The following is a 27,806-nucleotide window of genomic DNA, read 5'->3' as shown; positions in this document are numbered from 1 at the left end:
CAGTACAGTGTGGTCTGACACATTTCTGTAAATCCAAAATACAGGCCTATAGGCAGTCTGCTGTAACACTTCTTGATGAACTCCACTTTTTGCTCCATATTTTTCCTCCTGAGTTACAGATTGTCTGTTTTCAATTATGGATGAAGAGCGGCAGAAAATGTGAATGTGTATCCAACAGGGGCAACTAATGTCAGAGGTTTACAGCCTACAGTCATACCATATGCATGTTTCATAGATGAAAATGTGGTACCAAAGTGAAATATTGCTTTGAATAATGTAAAATAAGTCTGTTTGGCATTCAGCAGCAAGAGGACAGACAGATATCTGGCCAGTCACTGTGGACAGAGTTTGAGTTTCTACTGCATGCTTTTTCATATTAGTTTGAAAAGAGAAAACTTCACTCTGGACTTGGTTATCTATAGGAAGCCTTTAACCTGAACTGATTATAATGCAACTTTTAGATTTTTTTTGTGTCTTATGGTCTAAATTATGTTTCAGAAGCTTTTCTCATCCTGCCAAGAATAATACAATTCTCGGGGAAATGCTGAATACTTCTGGGGGAATTTTGGGGGCAAGATGTTAATGATGGTCATTTAAAGATGTTGAATATCAGTACAAAATACTATCGTCAGCTTCAATCTAAAAATATCAGTATCAGCCTTCAAATCCATATCAGCCAAACCCTATGTTGTATACATACTGTATGTTGTATGTGTATGTGTACATGTATTGTGGACACACATGTGCACTTGAGCGTGTGTGTACAGTATGTGAAAGCCATGTCTTCAGTGACCATGCTTGTCTTCTGTGTAAACGGCTTCTCCTTCACTGAAGCCGGAGACAAAAGCGGCCCCACCTTTCCCACCAGAGGGGCTGCTGCTGCTCCGTGACATTTTGCCACAGGCTACTCTTTTCAAAGCCCGACCTCGACTCATCACACACAACAATGTGTGAATGGATGGCCTAGTTTCACCGACAGCCAGTAAACGTGACCCCTTTCACCGCTTCGATGACAAGCCGAACTAATCCCAGGCGCGGGCCGAGTGGGGAAGCACCTCGCCGCACAAAACCCTGCGCTTCGGCTCTCAAGGGTTTTCATTAGGCCTACTGCACACTAACGCATTGAGGTGTATCTGGATACCAAAGCCTTACAGACAAGCACTGTTATTCACGGGGTATAGGGACTGGCTCAATAGCAGGAAGCAGAGGGTTACTATTTTTCACAGTATTTGAGGTGGGTGGCAAGTTGTTGCAGGCACTATAAATGCAGAGATGAGCCACTTAAACTGTGGGGAGGCTTTCTGCAGCGACTGGATCAGCCACATTCATAACATTAAACCAAAGTTGTAAAATAAGTGAGTAATGATGATTGTGGTTACAGTCAAGCCAATGTTAAAGCTGCAAAATATTGTGCTAAAAGCCTTCATAGTGTTTACATATCTTCATTTACACTACAACAGTCCTTTCCTCCTCAAGGTAAGAGAGAAGAGTGTGTCCTTGCTTTATGTTTCAATAACTATTTTTTCAAATTTAAGAAACAGTGCTGAATGGAGGTCAGGGTTTTAAAGAAGATAAAGCTAAAGCACCTTTTTTGTTGAAAACATTAAAATGCCTTTATTGCGCTCTGCACAGCTTTATGTAGTAATGGTAGCAATAAAGGCTTTTACTTTCACACATAAAAATGCCTCGACTTTTTATTCCTTAAATTCTCATCTTTTTGCTTTCACCTGTGATCGCTGCTCCCCTCTGCTGCACTTTGCAGTGATCATATTGTGTCCATCACTGTTTAGTATTCAGTTTGATTCAACTGGAGACACATAATACAAAAAACTAGTTAAGTAAACTTTACATGTTAAAGTTGTCTACTAATTCAATGATCAGATGTTGAACAGATACAATATACAGTATGTAAACAAATCCAAAAGTCATGTAAGTCGTAATAAATATGCGTAAATACTAAATGACGTGGTTTCATTTTTTTCTTCTCTCATCCTGTCATGAAAAATTGATGCGTTTATGTGAAAAAAGGGAGTAAACCAGAAAAAAATAACCTTCATTTTACATTCATGAAAAACTATCCAGATTAATTCAATGCATAATAAAGAAAAAAGGGCAAAACAAAAAAAGTTAAACGTTATCTCAAAAGCAGCAGCGGTGGTCCCTATGCGGTAACTGAGCGCGCTCAGTAGAGATTTCATATCAGGTTGTTTTGTGTGTGTGGATAAAAAAGCAGTAATGGGCCAATGCAATATCAAATAGAAACTACCCGAACCTGTTCATCTGGCAAACAGAATCTGCAAACTTGGTGGTCGTTTTCTAAGTTTTATCTCATACAGTTTTACTATAAATAAAATATGAGGCAGAAGCAGAAGCGATTCTCCAGAGTTTCACCCCCATCTCTTACTTAAAGGCCCTTGGAGGCCAAAACCCGCAGAGCTGAGATGTACAACGCTCTATGCATGTTTTCCAGATTCAAAAGACATAAGAGTGGTTGAAAGCACACATCACCATCATTTCAGTATTTCATCAGAACATTGACAATCAGTGGTTTTCCTTAATTAGACTGCCTTGGGTGAGACATACCACATGTCTAAAGTGCACAAATTCATCCACTGTTCACAGCTTTTGAGTCTGGCTTCCCTCTGACAGCCGGCGTCTGGCCCTGAGCTCATTAACTCAACTTCAAATGCTTTTTAATTGATATGCAGTTTCTCTCATTGTTTCATTTCAGAGGAAACGCTACAGCGCTTCACTCAGATCCAAACATGGCATTCTTTTCCTCTAGGTAAAAAAAAAAAATAGAATAAAAGCTGAAGGTGTTTAACGTCTCGCTTTGAATCAGTGTCATTCATTTAGACACATTTAAAACATATTTTCTATGTGGGAACATCATACACTTTACTTTCAACACAAAAGTTGCATGTTGTTGTGATGCTAGTAAAGGCCAAAAACTAGAAGAATCCATATTTGCATTCCTATTCTCGGGAAAATGTGTCTGTTAAATCCCTTCATTGCACACTACCAGTCAAAGGTTTGGACTCACCACATTTTAAAATAAACATTTCATTATTTTTACTATTTTCCACATCTTAGAATAACAGTAAAGACATCAAAACTAGGAAATAACACACATGGAATTATGCAGTGACCAAAAAAGTGTTAAATCAAAACTATCTTATATTTTAGATTCTTTAAAGTAGCCGCCCTTTGCCTTGATGGAAAGGCAAAGGCTTTGGAAAGAAAATCAAACATAGGCATCAACTTCACTATTTATATTTGTCTTAGAAACACATTTCAAGCATTTAAGCATAAGCCTTTGGATCAAAATGGCTTTAAGAGAATGAAAAACATAGAACATTCAATCAGATGCATCTAAACTTTTGACTGGTAGTGTATATTTAACAAGATTAGATGGACCTCAAAATATTCCAATTTTAACACTTTTACCCAAAGTACCATGAGTGCATAGATTTTTAGCAAGTCATAGTCATGTTTGAGCTTTACTAGAAGGCAAACTCTACAGCTGATTGGCACATCACTTTCCCCTTTTTCCTCCAAGTGTGCTAACTGGCTGGAGAAAAAAAACAACTCCTTTTCTAATTCCCCCTAAATATTCGGCAGCATCTCACGCATCTCGTCTTCGGCTCGGCGGGGGCGAATTAACTTACAGACACAAATCATCGGGGCCTAATCTCACACCTCGCTGAGCATATGCAGATGGGATCGAAGTCGGAGCATGAGGGGCCGTCAGCAGCCTAACAGTTGGCTGGACATAATGCTCGGTTATTATTTCCCCTTATCGCACGCTGAGAGGGGCGATCAATAAGACGGCGGACGCGGGAGTCTCTCGCCGCAGAGGGTTGACACTTCATATCAAGTTTTAGAGAGGGCTACTCCAATAAAACTGTGTAGGGACAGTTTTTAGAGACAGCCTCTGTGTGCGCCGGGCTCTCAAGTTAATGAAATTGTTGGATGTCGCTGTAAAGTCAATCGACTCATCGCATCTGGTGTGAGGCCTTTGATGGATGTGGGCTATGCTATGTTTGCTGCTGGGTTGAGAGGTTTGTCATTGAGTAGTTGGCACTAGCGTCTTATCGACCAGAACATAATGTGACAGAGGGGAAACTTTTCTGAATCATGCAAAACATAAACAGGCCTCATCTTTCCATCTCCAATGGAAATTACCCCATGGCAAGCTGATAGTACAGTGCAGGTTCTGATCGAGTGAGTGAGTTGAGGACAACACAGTCTGACAAAAATTTCATGAAATGAGCGTCAACTAATAGCACAAATTGGACACATCATTCGTCACATGAAAAAGTTAGCTAGTTGAGTATAGGCAAGTAAAACTACTTCAGTTAAGTAAAAAGCATAGAGGAGTGCTACTGGTGGGTTGTGTAGTTTGAGACAGTGCTCTTTGGTCTTTGGGCAAAAAATTCTGATAAGAAACATGTAGAAACAAGTAGAGACCAAGGCAACTCCTCTTTAAAGTATCAAAAGGCAAAAGAGTTTATTACATCATAGAAGCATTAGCAAAGACGTTGAAAAAACATCAAACTTTTTCAGCCATGCCTTGGTCTCTACTTCATGTTTTTTATCATGAACTTCAGGTCAGGGTTAAAGTTAGGATTAAGGATTAAAGTTAGTTAAAACAACTTTGGTTAAGGTTAGGCTTAAGGTTTTGGTCATGGTGAAATCAGAAAAACTTTTGCTGAAAATTAAACCTTCACTCTCACAGGCTGAATGATCAATTCCCAGTCAGAAAAAACTCAGAAATTAACTATGTCTATTCAGTTTGTTCGGTAAATTTGTTCAAACATTCAGAAATGCAATCAGCTGTTCATAACCACTGTTTCCCAAGAACTGTGAACCTCCACTATGGCCGCAAGAGAGTCTGTTAAGTCACCTGAAAGCAATCTATAGGTTGAATCACTATTGTGTTCTATCAGTTGGCAATAACGAGTATCAAAACAAACATTTATTATATGAAAATGTTGCAGATTATTACTTAATTATCACTTACTACATGACCTTTGACCCATTAAAACCCAGAAAAAGAAGCTGCTACAGACTGGATGTAGTTGTTCCCTGGCTGCTGTGTGGTGGAGCTGCTACCTGGAGAAGTGCTGCTGCAGTGTCACCATCTGCTGCCCCCTCCTGCTGAGACTTGGCCCTCTCCCTTCTCTCCACGCCCAGATGTTGTTTGTTCTCCGGCTGGGGATTATTATTATGGATCAGTCTTGCTGGCGTAGCTGCAGGGGAGAGGAGTAAACACCGCAGTTTGCTGTTAATCTTGCATATCATAATCCCATAGAAGATTTCAAACATACATCTGCTCACTTTTTTTTTTCTCTCTCTCTCTCTCTCTTCCCCTGGACAGATAAGAGAACAATTTGTTAGCAAGTTTACTTGTTTGGAAAAGAGCATAAACAGTGCACAGCCTCCCTCTCCTCTTCTCTCTCCTCTCCTCTCCTCTCCTCTACTCCCCTCCCCTCCCCTCCCCTCCCCTCCCTCCACCTCACACACTGTAGTTTTGAATTAGCGTCCACATCGGTGTTTTCCCCACAGCTGACAGGTTGTGAGTTAGACTACCTCCCTACTCCTGACATTTAAACAAGGCCTTGGGGTAAACTGTCATTTTGGGACCAAATACCTGTATATCTAAAAAAAAAAAAAAAAAAAATCAAAGATGCCCCAGCACTGTTATGGTGGCAAAAGTTCAGGTGTGATTAAAATTATAATAAAGTTATTACCTTGTGGCTTATCCTTGGGGTGTTTACCTGTCTGGATATTACTAAGCTCTAAAAAAGCCGTGCCGCATATTCAAAAGAGATTTAACATTGCTGTGGTCTGTTCATGCTCCTTTGCTGTCAGTAGGTTTATCTCATGCACTCAGATGACAGTTATCTTGCATCAGAAAAACACACCCGCATCTGTCTCAGCTGTCAATATTAGCTGTACGACTGCAATCAGCCACCCTGATGAACCTAAAGTTAATAGAGTGAAGAATATTCAGCTCTCCTCTCATAATTAGCTCTGTGCTTGTGAAAGCCTAGCTTTGCATCGACTTAATGGGAATTTTCATGAAGAAAAGGTCAGTCCTTTTTTTAGTATTAGCTTAATAGAGAGATATGGAGAGGCTAATGGGAGCACCAATAAAATGACTCATAATGGGTCCCAGTCTATTTTAGAAATAATCAGTCTGGGCTTGTTTTGTAGCCCACTGGTACTAGCCTCCAGTCTCAGGGTTGGTTCCCTGTCACTCACCATACTCATCACGCCACATCAGCATAGTCTACCATGCAGAACTGCTATTATCATTGCTACAGGAGCAATGCAGCAAAACCTATGGAATAATGCAGGTGAAGGTGGTAACTAATTACACATACTCTAGTTACTCGTAACGCTGCTTTTTGACTCCCACAGTGGTTGAGTTTTTTGAAACCACAGTCATTCTGCACCTTCCTTATCTGATACCATCTGTCTTGATTTAATTAAAAATGGTTTATTGCCAAAGGGCATTGCCACAGGGCTGATGATCACATGATGATCACACATCAAACTGACAGCAAAGACAATTTCAAAATGGATAATTGGTTAATTTATTGAAGGAACAATTTTGGAATATGCGTATGATTTTGTTCAAATGTGACTTAATATTTTAATTTGTTTAAGTGAGTCACTCCTTTACATTTACTTGAGTAATTTTCTACTGCTGCTGCTACAGTACTACTACTACTGCTAAACTACTACAAGTACTGCTACTACTACTACTACTACTGCTAAACTACTATTACTACAACTGCTGCTTCTACTACTACTACTACTACTACTGCTACTACTGCTGCTGCTACTACTACTATTACTACTACTACTACTACTGCTACTACTAGTAGTACTACCGCTGCTACTGCTACTTCTGCTGCTGTTACTACTACTATTACTGCTACAACTACTACTAATAATAATAATAATAGGCTAATGATAATAAAGATTAATTTACAACCAATTTAGCTACCAACTTTCTTTTGAACGTTTTCTAATTGTTGTGAAATATTTTAGACATCAAGTCCAAGAACAAAAGTGAAGTGCAGTGTAGCAGCAGAGACCAAGACTCTGACTAGATACTCTCACAACTTTACAGATCAGTGCAGGTGTTTTCAGTATGGTGTTTTTCCTGAAGACGTGTGTAAATATTACTCTAAAATTAGCTTAGTTGACATGCCAGGATGTCATATTATTTCTGTGTTAAAACAGGTCAAGTGTTTATTAGCATTTAACTTCATCCCATACTACATGAAGTTTATCCAACTGCTGAACTTTAGTTCTTTTATTCTTCATTTTCCAATTATCTCATGGAGAAGACGCCCACGCATGGCAGTATCTCCCCTTGTTTTCTCACTTATGATTGAGACTTCAGTGTAATTAAAAAAGTCATTCAATTAACATTCAAGGGATGTGCTGTATCTCAAGCACCAACGGATCAGATTTAGAAAAGATGAAAAATTGTGTTGGCATCCAGCACCAATATCTTTTTTTTTCTTTTTTTTTATTAAAATGTGATATAAGAGAAAAGTCTCAGTTTCATTATAACTGTAATACTTGAATAGCTTTAATACAGTGACACCTGCTGTTACAAAATTATTAATTGTTCAAAAGTAAAACAAATTGTAGTACCTGTTAGAGGACAATAGGTAAGTTACTGTACTGTCATGGATTGGCAAAATCATAATACTCTTATAGACTGGATCCTCTATATTTAAGGAACTTCAATGACAAACTTTTTAAATATAATTTTAAGATGGTAGAAAGGTTTGGTCCTGCTTCTCATTTTTCAGTCCTTCATTTCCAAAGTGTGAAATCCAAATTAAATGAAGCAGCTTGGTGATGAGAGTGTTGAAATAATTCCTGGTCTGTGTGTGAACTGATAAATATGTGGTGAATATTTTCGTTCTTTAGATGCAAATCAAGGACAAAACAACTCAAACATCCAAGCACAGCACACAAAATAGAAACGGTGGTCTAAAATAAATTGATACACTTGGACCTATTTCTGCCTTCAAAAGCAGTGCTATGCTTTCTGAAAGATAAAAAAAATCCCCAAATATTTCCAGCTCTTCATGGTGTTATTTTGGAAAATATAAAGTTGAGAGACTTGGCAAGACAGTCAAATTTGAGTCACCACTCCCATCTAGTGGTGTTTGCAGATTACTACCAGAGTGAGGCACTTGCTTACAGAGATACTATAAACATCACATTTAAAATAGTTTTCTAAAAGAGTAACATGGATTTTGACAAAACATGTTCCACCAGATTGTAACTGATCACTGATTTGAATGGATCTGATAAATGTGAATGACATTGCTTTCCCTCTGTTTTAATCAGAGATGCTAAAAATCAGACTTTTTCCATAAGCTTCACTCTCCTGCACACAGAATACTTGCCCTATGAGCAAAAGAGATGCTTTATAGTACAGGGCTGCTGTCATGGAAAAACCTTGCAACTGCATTTTTTTTTTGTGTGTGTGTTTTTCATGGTTGTACTTGAACTGAAGGTTTCCATGGTCCTTACAGCCAAAGTAGTTACATTTCTAAAATGCATTTAAAAAATGCATGGTTATAAATCTGCTGCTTTTCTTGTGGAAGAGGATTAGGGCCACGTGCAAAAAAATTATTTGAGTTCTAAGATGAATCTCAAATTTTGAGAATAGTCAGAATTCTGAGATTCTGAGAATAGTCAGAATTCTGAGATTCTGAGAATAGTCAGAATTCTGGGTTCAAAGTCAGATTTCTGAGTTTAAAGTCAGAACTCAGAATTCTGACTTTATTCTAAAAACTCAAATACATTATTCACGTGTGGCCCTTATCCTCTTCCGCATTTTCTACATTTACAAGTTGTCTTTTTTAAGATACAAGGTTTGACATCTGACAGTGTTGTGTGACAATATGAATGTTTCTCAACAGCCGGCCTGCAGATGGAGCTCTTGACTCATCATCAGCAGTTATGAATTACCTGTAGCCTATTTATTACCTGCCTCCTTGTATTCATGTCTGTTCTTTTTTGAGATTATTTCCATGGCATTGCAGCTCTGTGGGACAATATCAAAAGGAGAGGGAGAGGATCAACAGCAGAGGGGAAAAGGGATAACATGCACTGTAGGCTATGAGCCAGATTACAGCACGACTAGCTGGTATTTAGCTTAGTCTGCTAAGCCAGAGGGCAGCTGGGGTTATATGTGAACTTCATTTCCAAAGCATTTATTTAGGCAGGAAAACATTACCTGACTCAACATATATCTTAAACATAAATGATCCAGTCTGTAAAAGTGTTTCTACTTTGTCAACTAAGGATTTATGTTGCCTAATCTCCTTTGAAAAGTACCATAAATTGAATAGTGACATCAAAACCACTGATGATGCATACTCTTACAAAATAATTGCTGGCGTGAAAGTAAAGCGCATTACATGCTACTTTAAAAGTTATGAGTCATCTTGAGGCTTTTCCCTACAAAATGGTTACGCTTTTGAGGATAGAGTCATCTGTGATTGTGAAAAATTGACTGATGGATTCTACCTTTTCCCAAATGGTTGTAGAACATTTTGTAATAAAAAAAAATTACCCTTTAGTTCAAAATTTTGTGCTATAGATCATTTTGTAAGGATAGGTGTCACTTTCAAAGAGTAGATACCTCATTTTAGAATGAAACTCTTATGACATTGTTTCAGTAGATCAACTTTTTCTGACTGTAACTGTAACTTACATATAAACATACAAATAAACTTGACTTGAATTTACTTCTCTATGTGTCCTTCAGAAAATGAAGCGCTCGATAATAAAAGGCTAGAAATATCAAAAAATAGAGACATCATCATCATCTATAAATACACATAAACATGATCACAGCACACTGCAAATTTAGTTTTATCCACAAGATAAATCTGTCTCCAACAAAACTAGTAACAGATTCATGATCAGTTTGGTGTTCACTAAACTACAATTCACTGCATTTCAACTCAGGGGTGAAATAAAGTTTCATTCCAAAAAAGAGATATACACTATACTGTATGAAAAAGTTATTCCTGCTCTCTCAAAATGTTTGATTACACAAAATTAAAACAAATTACAGTATATTTCTTTTTAAAGGATACAATGTATCTTAAGCCATTAGTTGACAAAATGCTAATATTTTTACAAACTGGATCTTCTATATTTTAGACATACTGAATCGTGAATTTCAGATAAATGTTTTTTTTTTAATCAAAATGGATGTATTGTGTTTTGTTTGGGAGTAGGGAAGCGTAATCCATTACAGATATGTCATCTACTGGAATACTCAAACTCATTAACGTAGTTTGATTACTTTTCGGTTACTTTCCCTCCAGAAAACCACAGAGTGTGAGGCTAAACAAACACTTTATTCTGCTTTATACACTGAAACATGTAAGTATGTAAAATTGTGTTGATGTCTATAATCTCATAAACCAAATCTGTTTTCCCTCCAAACATGTTGTGAGTAAACCATTAAGCACTTAACCAAAGTATCTGTAATCTGATTGTCACAAAATTACCATTTCGGCAATCTGATTACTGTAATCCCATTACATGTAATCCATTCCTTACCCTGATTCTAAGACTGTAATAGAGCTGATGTTCCTTTGTTAGGTGATAAATTACATTTTCAAGCTGAATTATTCATTTATTGGTGAAAGCTGTGAGGGCAACATACAAGAAATGGAAAGTTTTTATGTTTTCAATTGCAAATTTAACTACTTTTGTGTACTTTGTAGTTTGTATTTGGCAGATTTGACCATAATTTGATTTGTAAAACAGCACTTCCAAAGAACAGGAATTATGTTATTTGAAAAGGCTGACATACTTTCTCATGACAAACTATTAATTGGAAAATTTGTGTCTGTAAATATCCCAATGTAAAAATAAATTTGATAAACTCAGTACCAATGACACTATTTAATAAAAGATCAACTGATCACACCATCACAAAGCCTCAACTACGACCAGCGCAGGGAGACAAAAGAGCTTTGAACTATTATAGAAAACTTGAATAATATAATAATAACCAAGCAATATGATTGGCTGAGAAGTTTTCCCTCTAAGCTATTTTTTCAGGGCAACATCAAGGGAGCCTCATCACTATAAACTCTGCATTCATACTCCATATGTTCTGTTCATGTGATGCTGACTCTGCAGTTCAAAGGCCCACATACCCTGAAATAACAGGGTGTTGTGCAGAATTAGATTTATATTGGGAATTTATGAATAATGAATGCTGAATATATGTATGCTGAGGAAGTATAGATACTTTACTATGCATTACATGTCTTGCACTGTACTATATGTCAGATCCTGTAGTCCTTGTGTCCATATGTACTATAAAATTGTCAGCAGTCAATATTTCTTTACACCAGTCTCACCAAGACAAACTCCTCACATTTATTGTACTTCTCAATTAAAATGACTCTGATTCTGAAGATATGTTGTCCATAAGATTGGCTGACAACAATAGCTAGCGTGTGTTTACTTGGTGGAAAGCACTGCAGTATAAACAGTGTAATTAAATGTCTTCCTCTTGGGTGGGTGGGAGGCTAAATTGGTATAATCAAGGCAGCAGTTCAGCCTCTGGCATAGATGTTGGAATGAATTAGGACAGGACCTCGCTGAGACTTGGCCCCCCTGGGCATCTAATGAACACATACTTATCCGCCAAATCACATCCTGCGAGTCAATCTTTTGACTTTGCCGTAAAACTCACACTGGGAAAATGACTTGTGCGGGAAATGAATCCTTAAAAGGGATTTGTAGGTACATTTACAGTTTTAGATGTTTAGCTCATGGCTCGGATCCAAAGCGACTTACATTCAGCACTACAGTAGCAGTAAACACAAACTCCCATAAACAACCCTTATATATTTCTGTTTATATTTATTTTTTTCTATTACTGACTTCCAAAGTTTCCAATCAATGCAATCAATCAGGTTTCAACAGAGAACCATGTTCATGTTGTATAGATATAGACACCTATTTCTTATATTACTACTTCTAATATACAGTACTACTTATATAGGCTATTATTTTCTTTGTATACTACCTCAAAAAGAGACCTATTCCCTAATTTCTATTTCTTAATTTTAAATGCTACTTTTTTTATATATACTTTCATGTTGTTGTTTTATGTTCAATGTGACCACCAAGCAACACAAAGTCCAATTCCTTGTGTGTGCATCAACATCACATCTCTGCTTTAGCTCTCATATAGCCCGGGATCGTTTTTTTGCTATGTATAACCATGTTTTAGACCATACATTATTACATATTCAAACAATGCATAAACAGCTGTAAATATCAAAAATATGCTCCAAAATTCTGAGATAATGGTTTATTTTTAGTTATTTACCCCAGAAGACGCAGTCTATATAAGATGTAGACATAAACTTTGAATTTTAAACCCTATGGATCCAAATTTTAGGTTAGACATCTGTAATGATATAGACGTCTTTTAAATTGTAAATCGACATAACATTGCTCAAAAGGATACTTGGCCATTAACTCTGATTCTGAGTTCTGATTCTCCTAGATCACCAATGAACAACCACTTATCAGGGGATCAAGGGTCAAAGTCCATAACAAATAACTTAATCCCTTGTACTGTGAGTAATGGAGAAGTGCTAAAATATCTAAAAAGGCCAGATCATCTACTGAGATCAGTTTCTATTTTCAAAGTTCAAAAATCAAGGTAAAAACTCTTTGTCATGTTTTTAGATCATGTTGATCATTTTACTGGAACATTGACTTTCAACCAACTAACTCACTAACTCACTAGCTAACTAACTAACTAACTAATTCACTTACACCTTCATTCAACCCCCACCCACTTATTACAGGTCGATATCTGAGTAGTGTTTAATTTATCCAGTAAACATGGGCATTGTAAGCATCTTCCTCTCCTTTCACTCCAGAAATAGTCCTCAGATGGGATATTTTTAGTGCGCAGCTATTTTTTGTGCCTCCTTGATGTTACAAAAGTCCTCACTCACTATCATGCTGTTACCATTCTGTCGTTCCCAGTTTTTGATCTGAGCCCTCCAAGGCTTTTTATGGAGCAGTCAAAGCTCCGTCTTTGATGTAGAGCTATTTTTCACAGATTTGCTGTTTTTTGGGGATTTAATCTTTATTCATCCAGGGAAAGGTTCTGCTGAGAGCACATGCTCTTCCTCACTCTGCTTCACATTTATACACCAATATGGGATTTTGAAGGGAAATACTGATATCCATAGTTTTAGACTTAAGTCACCAATAACTGATATTTTGTGCCGATATTCAATGCCTTTAAATTTGACCATTTTCATGCCACAAACTTACAAGTATCCAGTGTACAAATTACATAAAACTACAAGTCACTCAGAATTTTCTTCTTGTCAGGGTGGAAAAGCCTCGTAAACAGCATTTAGACCGTCATGTGACACTAAAACTCTCCATTGAAACCCAGACTAATGAAATTATTTTAGGGTTAACAGCTCTTTAAAGCAGGCTGACCCCAAAAATCTATTCAACAGAAGGGAAAACTCTACTGTTAAACTTTAAACAAAGAATTAATTTACAAAAAAGATTATTAAAAAAAACAATTAAATGAATAAATAAAATGTGCAAAGAGTGTTTTTCTGTAGCTGTGGTCAGGGAGGAGCCTCCCTCACATGACTGGCCGATATCTGATATTTAACAAAAGGCCAGTATTGTCCTGATATATCAGCAAGAAAAAAAAGAGGTGCTTAAGGGCATCGCTACACTAGTTTTTGAGGGAGAGGAGAGCATTACTCACTTCTCACACACATCTCCCTGACCAGCATGGAGATTCAAACCAGAGACCTTCCCGTCGAAACCTTCCTCTAACCTTTAGGCTACCGCTGCCCCCCTTTTTGTGTGGCTGCACAAAGCCCTCATCAAGTCTCCCAATCGAATGCATGAGACTGTCTGCTTCAATGCACCAAACATGGAATGGATGCAGCCGCAGACAATGCTTATCCCCTCGCCCTGAGCTACTACACATCCACTCTAAAGGCCTTTCTGCATTGAGGTCAGGTCAGCCATGTTGCTACCATGACGCTTTTCACATGTCTTCTCCTATTGGATGAGATGATTCACTGGGAAGAGCCGTGGTATGATGGGGAGATGAGTGAACGAGGTTGAATGGAGTAAGAGTAGTGTGAATGTCTGTGGTCTATAGTGGTAAAATGGGGTAAGACTGCGGTGATTAACAAACTTTCCCTCAGCTAGAAAACACAGACTCTAGACTCAAAACTGTGATGTCATCAGCCTTGAGCTACTCCATAGGTCATAAAGTGTTTCTTTGTGAAAAGCATCTGAGAGGCATCACAGTCACATTTTACAGCTTTAAAAACTGATTGTCACTAGAGCGCTACATCAGTGTGACATCAAAAACGAAGTGACAGGTCAGACTCTGCTTGGTCATTTTCAGTTATAAGGGAGAATGCCAAGTATTCACTTTCCTTTATTCACTTTAATTCACAGCAGTGACGTTTGCCTTGGCTGTCTGCTCAGCCGCTTCCCCTGTTGCCACTCTCTCAATTGTCAGCGATGTTAAAAAGCTGTTAAAAAGTCTGTGATCACTTATTTTGTGTTTCCACACAAAATACATGTGTTGTCATTGACATATCTTTCTGTTTCTGTTGTCAGATTTGTCAGATTGTCAGTGATTTGATCGAGGGTCACAAAATGCTAACTGGCTAACCAAGGCTAATGGTAATTTCTGGGCTGTTAGCGTTTTATGACCCTCGATCAAATCACTTTTTTATAGTCGAGCAGTCGTCTGATAACAGAAACAGGAAGAAATGTCAATGACAGCAACGGTATAAGTGATCACAGACAGAGACCATTGCTGGCAATGATGAGAAGAACCGATCAATAACCTGCTGAGACGCAGCGGAGGTATGTCAGCCATGTTTGTGAAAAGGGTCAGTTGGTCAACAGATGAAGCCAGTAAATAAAATATAAATGTAGTTCTTCTTTTTACTGCATGTTTGCTTCACTTGTGCTCCATCCCCAAGAGGAAACTTTTAGGAAAAATCACGGTTTTGCTCTTTTTTGAGCCTGTCAGAAGCTGCAGTGCAATGAATGGTCTGGTAACTAGTTGGTTGTGAGACATTAGAGTTTTGTGTTTCAAGATAAATGCATGAAGAGGGACTTTTACAACCACTGTACTACTGCTAATACTACTACTATTACCACTATACCTACACAAACTAGCCGTCCAAGATTGTAGAATAACATACTGTACTGCAAAACTCAGTTGTATTCCCCTTGCAGGCAGTTCTGGAACAATTCTGGCACTACTTGTGTCTCTGCTGACAGTCAAATCCCATCAGAACCATTTCTCCCACGTTTCCCCTAATTTCCATTCGTCTCAGGATGTTTGCTAGTCCCAATTCAAGAAAAAAATACCAAGAGGAGGGAGGCGAAGACGAGTGAGAAGGCCTCTCCTCGGTTTTTTTTCCTTCTAAGAAGGCGTAGGAAGGAAGGAGGAGACAAAAGAGAAGGACTCGGACAGCAGATCTGGCTCTAATAGTTTTTGGAAATGCTTTTTATGGCCCATCTTGTCCAAGTTACTCACTGTAGGCACCAGATAGGTGGGCTTTGCCACACAGGACAGCAGGCCAGGAGGTTCAGAAGATCACAGGAAAGCAGGCAAGCAAGTCTGGAATTCTGGACGATCCAGGTCTGCTGGCCAATTTGAATCTAGAGGAATTGTTTAGTATCTCTTGGCATATGCCTGTTTGTCATGACATAACTGGGGAAGGCTTATTTTGGCTTCATGGATGTTACAAAAAAACTTTTCTGATTGTTAATTCATTTTTTGATTGCCATACCTGGCCATCTGGATGGACCCTTGTACCTCACTAGGCACTGATTTGTACCATGAGGTTACCTGATTACATTGGCCCTATGATTGGACCATCTTATTTCCTGTTCCCCTATATAAACAGGCCCCATTGTATTGTTTATTCAGATACCTGACGAAGGTCGCTTGACCGAAACGTTGTGTCATTTATTAAATTCTTGTTAAGCGAAGACAGTGTGTGGGAGTCTACTGATTTATACTTTGTCCTGCTCCTCCGACGCACCTGGCGCATACGTTAGTGCAAAGATCAGCTTTTTGTATAAGTGGGGAAGGCAACATGAAATAATAGTTGCCTCAATTGTAAATGTTGTATAAATGTTCACCTTGTAGTGAAACAGACAAAATGAGACAATACATATGAGCAAGATTACCTGCAGCAGGGACGGGCTGCCACCAGGTCAGAATCAATGTGGATCACATAGTAGATTACAAGGAACAAAATTATATTGAAAAATATTCTTGGTTGTCATTCTAAAGGAACGTTGCTTTAAAACATTACTTGTGTGGTTTCATGTGCTCATTTAGTATCTGCTACTACTACTGCTACTACTATTAGTAGTAGTACTACTAGGTTTACTACTTGGCAGTCACAGACTGAATTTACACACCAGTTTACAGTCTCATAAATAATACAGTGCAGTTGTTCTAAAATAGTTTGTTATTTAACTAAAAAATATAATTATTAACTAATTATTTCACTAAAAGTTAACCTAAGGTTTTTGTTTTCTATTTATTTAACCTATATTCAATCAGAATATAGGTTATCGTTGAAATTAAGAATGTCTTTTTCAAGAGGCCTGGCTAACAGAGCAGCGTCCAAGACAAAAAAAAGGTAAAATATGAAATGGTAAGTTGAAGGAATTTGAGTTTAAACAGTCAAACTATGTAACGAGTAAAGATGCTCCAGGTGTGATGAAAACAAAAAGAACCATGAGAAATGCTGAAGAGGGCAGAGTAAGAAGAGCTAATGGCATCACACTCAGGTTCCTAGTTATGTAAGTTTAGTCACACTTCATAAACCCAAGCTGTTATAGGCTAAGCTATTGAAACCAGCACCCAGCCGCCATGTCTGATTTTCACAAGACCTGTATCTAATTACCAGATGAAATGAGTGAGTTTTGCTCTTTTCTGACCTATTGACTTCTCTCTGACCTCTCTGCTCAGCTGAGACTTGTCAGACGTGGTGATCAGTTGATGTGTTTTGTTATGTGTCTTATAGACCCTGGCTGCAAAATAAATTACCTCTTAAGGACACTGAATTGAATTGAACTGAGCTGAACTGAACTGAACTGAACTGAAATGACCAGACCATGTAGTGACTGACTGGACTGTGCTGAATTGGATTGGTTCAGATTGGATCCAGTTGACTCAAATTGCTTTTCTGTTCCTGATCATTCCCAGTATAATGGAACAAATAGCTTTGCCCCGAAAATACAAACCATGTCCATCTTTCCCTCCAAGCAGACCAAACGCTTAATGTTCAGAGAAACCAGAAGGACTTCAATTAATTATTTATCCAGGTCTTCTCTGTTTGCACCATCCTAGCCTACTTTCCTCTGTACTTTAGGGAAGCACAATTACTTGTTGCTTGCCATGATATCTCCCAGATCATACATTATGCATGTTATTCCGCATAGTATATGCATACAATATGGCACCAGTTCATCATCAAAGCCACACTACAGAGAGTCTAGGAGGGATGTGAAAAAGGATCGCAAAAATTCATCCTGTATCTTTTTGTTATCGAATGTCTCCAGCAAACAAAACAAAAACAGAAGCACTGGAAAACGAGGTCATGTGTGCGGAAAATGGAGAATCGAGCTGTAAAGGCTGTAGTGAAATGTAATGTATTCACACAGCACTGACAAACAGAGCACAGCACACACACACACACACACACACCAACCAGCCTGACATTTGAGCGTGCCGGTCGGAGCCGTGCACCTTACCCTGCCGGTTCTCCTCTGTGTGCGTGTGCGTGTGTGTGTGTATCCACGGAGACAGATGTCAGCAGCGGCAGCACACTGAGCGGTCTGCGCTGAGGCGAGGAGCGCGGCCCGTCTGCATCGCCGCCACACAGGAGGAGCAAAATATCACACCGGAGAGCCGGGACTCCGCTATCTGGGTCAGTGCTGCTGGAGCCATCCTTTACGGAGAGGAGGCAGGCCCGCGCAGATCCCCGCATCCCTCCATCCGCGGCCGCTCGGATCCAGATGCAACGATGCAATTCCACCAGGAGTCAGAGGGAAGCAAATCCATGAGGCGTTACATCCACAAACGACGGAGGGGGGAAAAAAAAAAAGAGCTTATTCAGCTACAAGAATATAACCTTGTGTACAGCAACCCTCGCCGCCTCACTGAAACACACTCTCTCTCTCTCTTCCTCTCTCTCCCTCTCCCTCTAACTCACTGCTTTATCGCTCTATTTCTGTCTTTCTCTGATGCTCACTCATACTTCCACTTCACTGCTCTCTCTCTCTCTCCCCCCTCTCTCTCTCTCTCTCTCTCTCTCTCTCTCTCTCTCTTTCTCTCTAATTCTCAGCGGTGTCTCAGTGCTGTGCTCAGCCTGTGCCCAGAGGATGTTGAACATGTGTTTCAGAGTGGGGGGTTGGGGGACTGCTGACTTCATAGGTGGCACGTTTGCTTCCTGCACGGACGGAGAGGATGCCGCTGCACTCATCGTCGTCTGAGGCGGCGACCGGCAGCTGCTTTCCATAACGTTTGGCCTCTTTTCCTCATGAATTATCCCATTTTTTTTTTTAAAACCTTGAAACACCCGAGCAACCGTAGAGGAGCTTAATCGCTGTGATTAACCATCACTAGTGGAAATCTGCGGGGCTAGTAATGCAGGAAGGAAGAGGTGATTTCTATAATGTGATGACGCAAAAGGATGATAAAAATCACTGTCAGTTTAAATAGCCTGCAGCTGAATCGCAGGAGGGAGTGAAAAAAAACAAACCCTACAGCTTAGAAATGATATGCAGCACGTGTGTTTATGCCCCGGCTTAACACTGCCTCTTTCTAACACCTCCAATGAAGGAGAAAAGATTTAAGAGAAGAGAGAAGAGGGGGGTGAACGGATGACGCATTTTCTTTACATTATTTGACAGGAGCACATACAGAGGGGAAGGGGTGGTGGCAGAGAGAAGGAAAAAGAAAGAGAGAGAAAGAGTGGGAGAAGACAGAGAAGGAAAGAGAGAGGAGAGGGAGAAAGAGGAGCGAGGGAGAGGCAGCTTTGGAGTATTTATAGAAGGTTGGAGACTGATGTAAAGAAATAAGCTCCTCTATTTCTGTGCTGCGTCACATGGTCTCCTCTCGGATGATACGCTGTCAGGCTCAGTCATATCAAAGGGATCCCATGTTGCTACTACTGCGAGGATGCACATGAACTGCAGAAATATGCCTCAGGAGGAGAGATACATGTCTTTATTCAAAGCAGATCGCATAGAAGAAGAGAGATTTAGCCGGGGCTTTTTGTGGGGGAAAATATCACCGCTGTTATTATGAAGGCTGTTCACTCCATGATACGCTCTAAAAATATCCCAAAGTGGAAGAATCCTCGTTGGAGACGCTTAATCGAGGAAATCATGGCCTTATGATCATGGCCTTATGGGCTATTAGACTCAATAACCGATGAGGTTAATTGGGAGGGAGTGAAAGGACCGGAAGGAGAGGGAGACGGGGAGGAAAGGGGGGGAGGGGCATTTTTGGGAAATAGGATGGTTTTATTTATAGTCGCAGAAATGCAGTTTGTTGTCTAGATGAAAGGGAAAGGCTTTTTTTTTACTGTTAGCTGAGGGAAAAGTAGTCGGGCAAGCTGGAGATGGTGAGAATTTGCTTGCAAATTTTAAAATGTGTGTGTGTGTGTGTGTGTGTGTGTGTGTGTGTGTTTGTTGGGACCAGGATACCCCTGGGCTTATGCTGTGACCTAGATTAGGCCCTGATGCTCCCAAGCCTGGCAGGCTGTGTGTGTGAGTGTGTGTACCATGCATAAATGTGTATGCATGTGTGTTTAGATGCGTAAGAGAGAAAGAGACAGCAGAGAGAGAGGGAGGAAAGAGAGCGAGTGTGTGTGTGAGAGAGAGAGAGAGAGACAGTGTGTGTGTGTGTGTGAGAGAGAGAGAGAGAGAGAGAGAGAGAGACAGAGAGAGAGAGAGGGAGAGAGAGTACTATATGTACTGATGGGATGAAGCTGCATGGCTGCGTTGGCTGTATGACTAAGAGCCTCAGCTGGACGAGATACAAAGAGGTGAATGTGCACACAGGAAGCGAGCGTATCTAAACACACACACACACACACACACACACACACACACACACACACACACATTAATGAAAACTCCACACCCTGTGCCTGAGAGACCAACCTTACATAATTTATAATGATAGTAAATTCAGATATCAAACTCATCCCAAAATCTCTCTGGAATATTTTGTGATTCATGCTGCCTCGGTTAGAAAGCTTAACAGATTAGCTCTCACTCTACAGAGACTGGGCGGTTATCTGATCTGGAACCACCAATTTTACTCATGTTTTTTTATTTGGCACCAATAAATCATCACAAGGCTTTAATTTGTATTTTCGAACCTCACTCTGACCCTGCCATTGTGCCGCATCTATATTGTCCGAGCTATTATCAGCTCTCCAGTCCATACCTCCTTACTATATGAATGTGCTGCTTTTCAATGCATTATATTGGCCTTATGTAAGAAATGAGTGGAATCATCTCGCCCCAGTTCCACTGTCCTGTCCTCTGGCCAAATTCCCCCGCATGTCATCAAACGGTTAATAATGTGCATCAGAACAGAAGAATACACTGTATGTATAGACGCTATGAGAAGCCATTATCTGGGCATCCAGACATCTAAATTTACACATATACAAGGAACGGCAGTGGGAATTTAATGCGCATAAAATATACACTACCAATCAAAAGTTTGGACACACCTTATTGAATGTACTATGTTTTTCATTCTCTTAAAGCCATTTTGATCGTAAGATTTATGCTTAAATGCTTGAAATTTGTTTCTTAGACAAATATAAATAGTGAAGTTGATCCTATGTATGAATTTCTTTCCAAAGCCTTTGCCTTTCCATCAAGGCAAAGGGCGGTTACTTTAAAGAATCTAAAATATAAGATAGTTTTGATTTTACTTATTTTGGTCACTGCATAATTCCATTTGTGTTATTTCATAGTTTTAATGTCTTTACTATTATTCTAAAATGTGGAAAAATAGTAAAAATAAAGAAAAGTGTGTTGTGTCCAAACTTTTGACTGGTAGTGTACTTAACTAAATGGTTATAATGGCTATGAGAAACGATAAACTCCAGAGAGAGAGCGCACAAGTAGGTGATTTATCATGCTGAAATGAACAGTTTCACTTTAGTATAACATGTTCCTCAAAATGGGGCCAGCTGAACGTCTCTAGAAGAAGACTCTGTCCGTGTCTTGTGATAAAAATAGCCTTTTCACAAACAGATGGTGACTCTCCCACAGAGCTATGCTGGGTAAGGCCGATGATGGGAAATGATGGGAAAAGACTCATCAGTAGAGACTCATCAGTAAACACTATGTCCTATTCACTCCAAACAGGAAATGATCACACAAAGAGCGCTGGCTCAGATTCCACACTGGTGGACGTCCAGATATGTTGAGGATTTATGGCTTTGGCCTCAAAAAGTGGTGGAATAATATCAGAAGCACAAAAACAAATCTCTTTTTCCGCATCTGTCAGATTAGGCAGACAGGTGTGTTACAGAGGAAGTGAAAATATTTCCTTAAACTCACCTCGAATGCCCTGAAAACATGATCAAGACCAAGATACATTTGATGGATAAATTATTTATTAAATCAATCATCATTTTCAAAAGGTTATTAGACAAAATTAATCTCTAAAAAAAAATCTAATTTCGATAGAGGTTACAGGAAAGCACAGCTGCTTTATATAAGAGACTGGATGTCAGGCAGTTTTGTTGCATCATCATATAAACAAATTAAGCAACACTTTGGCTGGGAATCACTTTTGATATTATTTCCAATATTATTGAGGATGTAGCCTTATTATTATAAATATAGCTTTACTGTACCTTGTTGTAATTCAGTGATTCAGGCATTAATGTGTTTAAATTGGACATCAAGTTATTCATGATCTATCTAAAGCATGAATTAAGCATATCTTATGACAATGACATAAAAGATTAATGTTCTTGATGTCAAAGGTGTAAGGTCAGTAAAATGTATTGCACACTATCATTATACAGGCTAACATATCCAAAATAGACAGAATCAATGGCACATTCTCAATGCTGTAAACAATCAAGGAGACATTATAATCAAACACTTTAACTCTTGTGATAAAATTAATTCAGAGATGACACTCTGTTGTTGAGGTCTGGTTGGCTCTAGCAGGGACTGGGTTTCACATGTGGACCCTGCGCCGCTCCCTCCAGAACTCTGCGATCCCTCGGGACAGCGCTCCCTCTGCCAGGCCCCTGCACTCTGCGGGGGTGAACCCCACCAGCGCGGTGCCCTTGGTGCCCACCCCCCGCCGCCCCGCCAGCTCTGCCACCCTCTCCGTGATGAGAGAAGCTGGAGCGTGACAGTAGGTTTGACCGCTGATGCTGAAAGAAGGCCACGGCTGGCCCGCGGCCGCCCGGCTCCCCTTCACGCTCTCCACGTTGCAGGCGATCTCCACGGCGCCCTCGTGCGGCAGAGCGAGCACCTGCACCCCCGGCAGGCCCCCCGGAGCCGACTCCCTGATGGCCGCGGCGATGTCCCGCCCCGCGGCGATGTCCCGGGTGTCGACGGTGACGTTGCAGTTCATTACGTACGGACTGGCCCCGACGCCTGCGGGACACGAGGGGAGTCGAGTAGGGATGGGACGATATATATCGAAACTCAATATATCGCAATACGTATTGTGGGGCAGAAAAATGAATCGCGATATTAGCTATATTTTATTTTGCTGCAGTAATCACAAATGGGATAGATTGCCCATCAAAATTTCACAAGCTATCCATTGAAATTATATTATCTGCACTTTGTCATGACATTTTTAAATTGTTTACATTTCAGCAGGCCAAGAAAGATCTGTGGCTCAGAAATAAACATAATTCTGCACAGTCAAACTTTGTTGACATCAAAACTATGAAAAAAGAAAAACATAGTACACTCAATCAGGTGTGTCCAAACTTTTGACTGGTAGTGTAAATATGAAGGCAAAACCACCTGCATCGCATGTGCTGATTTTCTCCCTGATTTTCTCCGGCAAACTTTCACCATCACTCTCTAACCTTCCTTTCAGTCATTTTCCTAGCACGTCTAGTACTTTCACCCCCCTTCTGCCGGGTCCGTCTCACCTGTGAGGCCGTATCGTTTCTGCGGCTGAGGCCCCACGTCCGGCCTGATGAGCCGCGTGTCTGCCGTCTTCTTAAACCAGCCCATGTCCCTCCTCCTCTGGGCCAGGCCGCGCTGCAGCGGGGCGTCCGCCCAGCCGAACAGGAAGACGCTGGAGCCCGGGACCCGCTCCGTCAGCCCCTCGGCCACGGCTGCTCCCCAACAACACGGCACGGAGGGGTTAACTGACTAGCACATGGAGCGAACGCCACACACACACACACACTTTCATACACACATGTGAGCAGTAGGAGCGCGAGGAGACGACACACACCTGCGGGAGTGTACTTGAGACAGACAGAGAGATCGGCACATGGACGACTTATTACACGCATGCACGACCTCAGAATAACAGCCTCGTGCACAAACGCGGCGCCAATTAGTGAGCCTGCTAATTAGTATACTACAGCCACACCACACCATATGTTCTGAGTGAGCACACTTCAGACATGCAGAGCCTCATGCTGAGTTACGGCTCATCATGATCAACGATGTAGAAAACACAAGAATGCTGAGTCAGCTGGTACTCTGTAACACTACCATCAACAGCACAGAGAGACAAAGACGACGTCACTCCATTAGCCATTTCTGGTGGAATTCATAGTATTCCCATGATGTCACATGCATTTCCTACCAATATGGCGCTTTACCATACACACAGTTCATTGGCTGTGGCTGTCATTTGATTATAAACACCTGTTAATTTATTACAATCACCTGTTATTTTCAATGCAGTATAATAACTTTAACACAACTTTGACACAAAAACTGCAAGTTTCTGTTTTATTTATATCTGAATGATGTAGGTTGTTTTTGATACTTTCTGAAAAACACTGGTGTCACAGGAATGGGATTCTGAAAATTAGACATAATGACACAACATTGACTGCAGCTCCCTATTGCAAAGAAAATATCTATATCAAATCCAATGGACGTTCTCTCTCCTCTTTCCATCCCAACCTCGATTCCTGTGTGAACGTAATGGATGTTACACCATGTTGGCGCCGGACAGAATAGAAAACATGGAAGAAAAGTAGCGTTTGCTGAAAGCTAATAAACGGATACACCTTGGGAGCAGACTTCAGTGTGTGGACTCTACTTTAGTCCCGTCATTTGAGCCACTGCACATGAAGTAGTCTGATTCTGACCTCTTCTGAAATCAATTGACCCTACAGGGCCATGTTTCTACTATTAATAATAAAAAAATAAAAAAAACCCTCTGATTCTACAAATGCTACTTGTTCCTATTGAGGGCTTAGCTGATGAAGATATACAGTTGGTTCAACTACTGTTGACAAAATGCACTTATTTTAAGTCGGTTTGAACAAAACCGTCCGCTAAGTGATGTAATGTAATGTAACCCCACACACACACACACACACACACACACAGACACACAGCATCTCACCACGAGCCTCCTTGGCACAGTCCTCCACTGCCACCTCCTCCCCCAGGGGGTAGATGGGTATCAGGTCCACAGCACCCATACATGGGTGGACGCCCGTGTGATTCCGCATGTCGATCAGCCCACAGGCTTTCTCACATGCAGACAGAACCGCCTCCCCTGGAACACATCAAACACACCGTCAGAGCAAAGTCCCAGCATGCCGTGGGGGAAACCCAACAATTACCAGTCATTTTACATCTTAACTGCAGTTAAAATTCTGCATGGAGGGGATTCATTCAGCAAAAATATGGATTGACTCTTCAGGAAATAGTGCTGAATGGGACAAAGGTGAAAGATTTGGCAAATTTTAGCAAGGATAAGCTGATTTATTTGCCTTTGAGTGGGACTGCAGGACATACAGAGTGTAAAACCAGACGGCTTGCTCTGCATTGTTATAAGATAAAATCATGGATAAGTGTCATATCTGCATTCAAGAAGATAAACCTTTCATCTGATCTCTGAACAAGCAAAATATTCCCGCTAGAACTGTTTGCATTTACATTTTGCCTTACAATTTTTTTTTTATGAGCATATCACAAAAATAATTCAGTTCAAGACGTACTGATAGAGTCAATACTGGCCACGATGGTGATGACAGAGCGGTTGTAGTCGTGGTCGTTGAAGATGTTCAGCACTGTCGTCTCCTCTCGTCTCGCACCTGTAAATATAGAGAGAAAAATGACTCTGTCGACTCTCTGACTGTATCTGTTGTCACTCACCTGCTGTACGTTCAGACTAGAGCCAGGTGATATGATTAAAATCAATATCACAATAATCATAAAGATTTTTTCTCAATATTGATACATACTGTATGTCATAATATGGCTGACACATGCAAAATCACATGTTAAATAATCCAATTAATGTTCTACCCATTGAACCAAATGGTAATGTTAGGTGTGATGTCAAACAAAACTGAAATTTTCAAATCATATTCCTACCATTCCTCATTTTGTCAGAGTTTTTAAACAAAACTTGCTTGTCATCATGAATCTAGACAGCAGAATTGTGCGTCACGAATATCACAATATCACCATATCATCACGATACGATTCCACTGATAATATTGATTTATCGCCCTGGCCCTAGTTCAGACTCGCCTCTGGCATCGTACACGGCGGCCCTGGCCACGCTCTCCACCAGGTCTTTCCTGCGGGCCTCGGACACGTTGAGGAGGCAGGCCACCAGCCGACGGCCCAGCGAACCGGAGGCCATCTGTCTGCAAACACAGCACAGGATCTGTCTCAGTGTGCTGCTCTGAACACACGGCCGAGATGTAGGAGAATGTCTGATGACTCAGTGTTGCTGCAGATCTTTGGAACAAACTTCAGATGGAGTCGAAAGTAAAAAAACTAAAAAAAAGTCAGACATATACCGCACACTGCCAAAAATAAGCTGGAGGAGCAGCGATGAAAGCATGAGCTGAAATGTCTGCTGCTTTGTTTTTTGTTGATGCACTTGCACCTTTAACTTTGTCACCATGCATTTGTGTTAATAAATTGATAATTTTGGCTAGATTTTTGTCCAGTTAATTTTTTGGCAGTGTGCAGAATATGTTTTTACTTCTAACCCTTTTCACTAAATGAATGGCTACCATAAACCTAATTGAGTAGGTGTGACAAACATATTTGAGAGGCTATTTCTAAATTTAAAAAACAACAAAACAAACACATTTTTGATACCATATTCAATAAAACATAGCTTCCTTATTTTTTTGTAGATTCAGTCTTGCCCTCTCACATCCATAATTGGTCATTTTCAAAATGATGTTCACAAATGTCCACTCAAAGACTCCAATATATACTGTTTATAGTAAAGGCAGTCTACCCTTGTTAGATCTGTATTGCAGTGTTGAATGACTGGAAGAAAGAAAAACTTCAGCATAAAAGGATCAAACCAACCTGAGACAGATTCATGTTATTCCACTCATCTTCAGCTTGAACTTCAACAGTTCAATCAATCAGTTTGTGAATATGACAAATTGTCTCCCATATAGAAACCAGTGAACCAAGCCTCTAATAAATGATGCCATCTAGAGACGCTTTGTGGAGCTGCTCTGTCCCAGCAGAGCACATGGAGCAACAGAATACTTGTTTTACCTTTAAAAAAAAAACACCCAAATGAGCTTTATTTATTGGACATAGACCAGAAAATGTAACAATAATAGTCTGCAAAGCTTATTGTGAGAAGATCAGCTCCAGTGGCTCTCTGCTCTGTAGATCTGAGAGACTTCTTCAAATGACAAAATCTGGATCAAGTCTCAAAGACTAAAGAATGCAATATAAATTCCCTTTCAGAGTCTCGTTTTCTTTTCAGGAAATGAGGGAGTCTCTATATGTCTAGACTGTATCTGAGTGTTTAATAATTTAAGTGTTTAATAATTTATACAACTTGGTCTAGGAATTGTTAAACTGTGTAGTGTTTCTCTTTAAAGACCCCCATCGCTGTCTGCTGTACACAGTGACACGTTACAAAACATGCTCAAAGTCCAGCTTACAGATAACCAACTCATTACATTTATCCGTGACATGCAAATCAAATTCATGCACTAGCACCTAAAATACCAAACCATAAAGTGTGTCATACTTGCGTTACTGGGAATGCACGTCCATAAAGTCATGTGCAGTACATTCTCTGTTGTTGTACCAGAGACTTTTACCACGGGGCCAAATGCAAAAGTAACGAGGGTGCACAGGAAGATGCGCAATTCACTGATCTCTTTAAGTACAAGGCAACACAATACTGTAGAGTTAACTACTGCCAGTCTTTGCACGTTCAGATCTGCGAAAATGCGGAGAAGTAGAATTTAGCATGCCATGTGCAGCTAAAGACCCTTGACTTTAGTATCAAGATGGTTCACCTCCTGTTCCAGCCTACCGAAAACACTTTGTCCTCCAACCGGAACAGCTTAGGGATAACCATTTCACAAATGCATACAACTGTCTAAAATCGTAACATTAATGAGCTCTCATTTAGCAGGATAGCTAGCTACTGTATACTGTATATCAGCTAATTTATGCAATCTTGATGA

The 27,806-nt window shown here is 40.1% G+C and overlaps 2 protein-coding genes across 2 annotated transcripts in view; both read right to left on the bottom strand.

The window, feature by feature from the left end:
- LOC139664025 (nck-associated protein 5-like) overlaps nucleotides 1–18,366 on the bottom strand; it is a 70,522-nt gene extending 52,156 nt beyond the window's left edge. The window contains exons 1-2 of the mRNA XM_071542829.1: nucleotides 17,881–18,366; nucleotides 5,116–5,252 (exon numbers count right to left, since the gene is read on the bottom strand). Coding sequence (XP_071398930.1) covers nucleotides 5,116–5,144 — 29 coding nt within the window. The 5' untranslated portion in view covers nucleotides 5,145–5,252; nucleotides 17,881–18,366. The remainder of the gene's footprint in view (nucleotides 1–5,115; nucleotides 5,253–17,880) is intronic.
- A 3,441-nt stretch (nucleotides 18,367–21,807) lies between these two features.
- Nucleotides 21,808–26,844, bottom strand: ftcdnl1 (formiminotransferase cyclodeaminase N-terminal like 1). The gene is made up of 6 exons (XM_071542831.1): nucleotides 26,677–26,844; nucleotides 25,876–25,994; nucleotides 25,338–25,433; nucleotides 24,737–24,892; nucleotides 23,292–23,480; nucleotides 21,808–22,779 (listed from the first exon to the last, which is right to left on the bottom strand). Exons 2-6 carry the CDS (start codon nucleotides 25,988–25,990, stop codon nucleotides 22,352–22,354), a joined length of 984 nt encoding a protein of 327 aa, XP_071398932.1. The 5' UTR covers nucleotides 25,991–25,994; nucleotides 26,677–26,844; the 3' UTR covers nucleotides 21,808–22,351.
- Nucleotides 26,845–27,806: the final 962 nt, after the last annotated feature.

The sequence above is a fragment of the Centroberyx affinis genome, unplaced genomic scaffold, assembly GCF_046629955.1.
Source record: "Centroberyx affinis isolate AG114_WGS23_722 - 3 ecotype Tasmania unplaced genomic scaffold, CSIRO-AGI_Caff_v1 ptg004190l_1, whole genome shotgun sequence".
In the NCBI taxonomy this organism is placed as follows: Eukaryota; Metazoa; Chordata; class Actinopteri; order Beryciformes; family Berycidae; genus Centroberyx; species Centroberyx affinis.
Note: the sequence above shows the minus strand (reverse complement) of the source record. Positions and strands in the feature narration are given on the sequence as shown.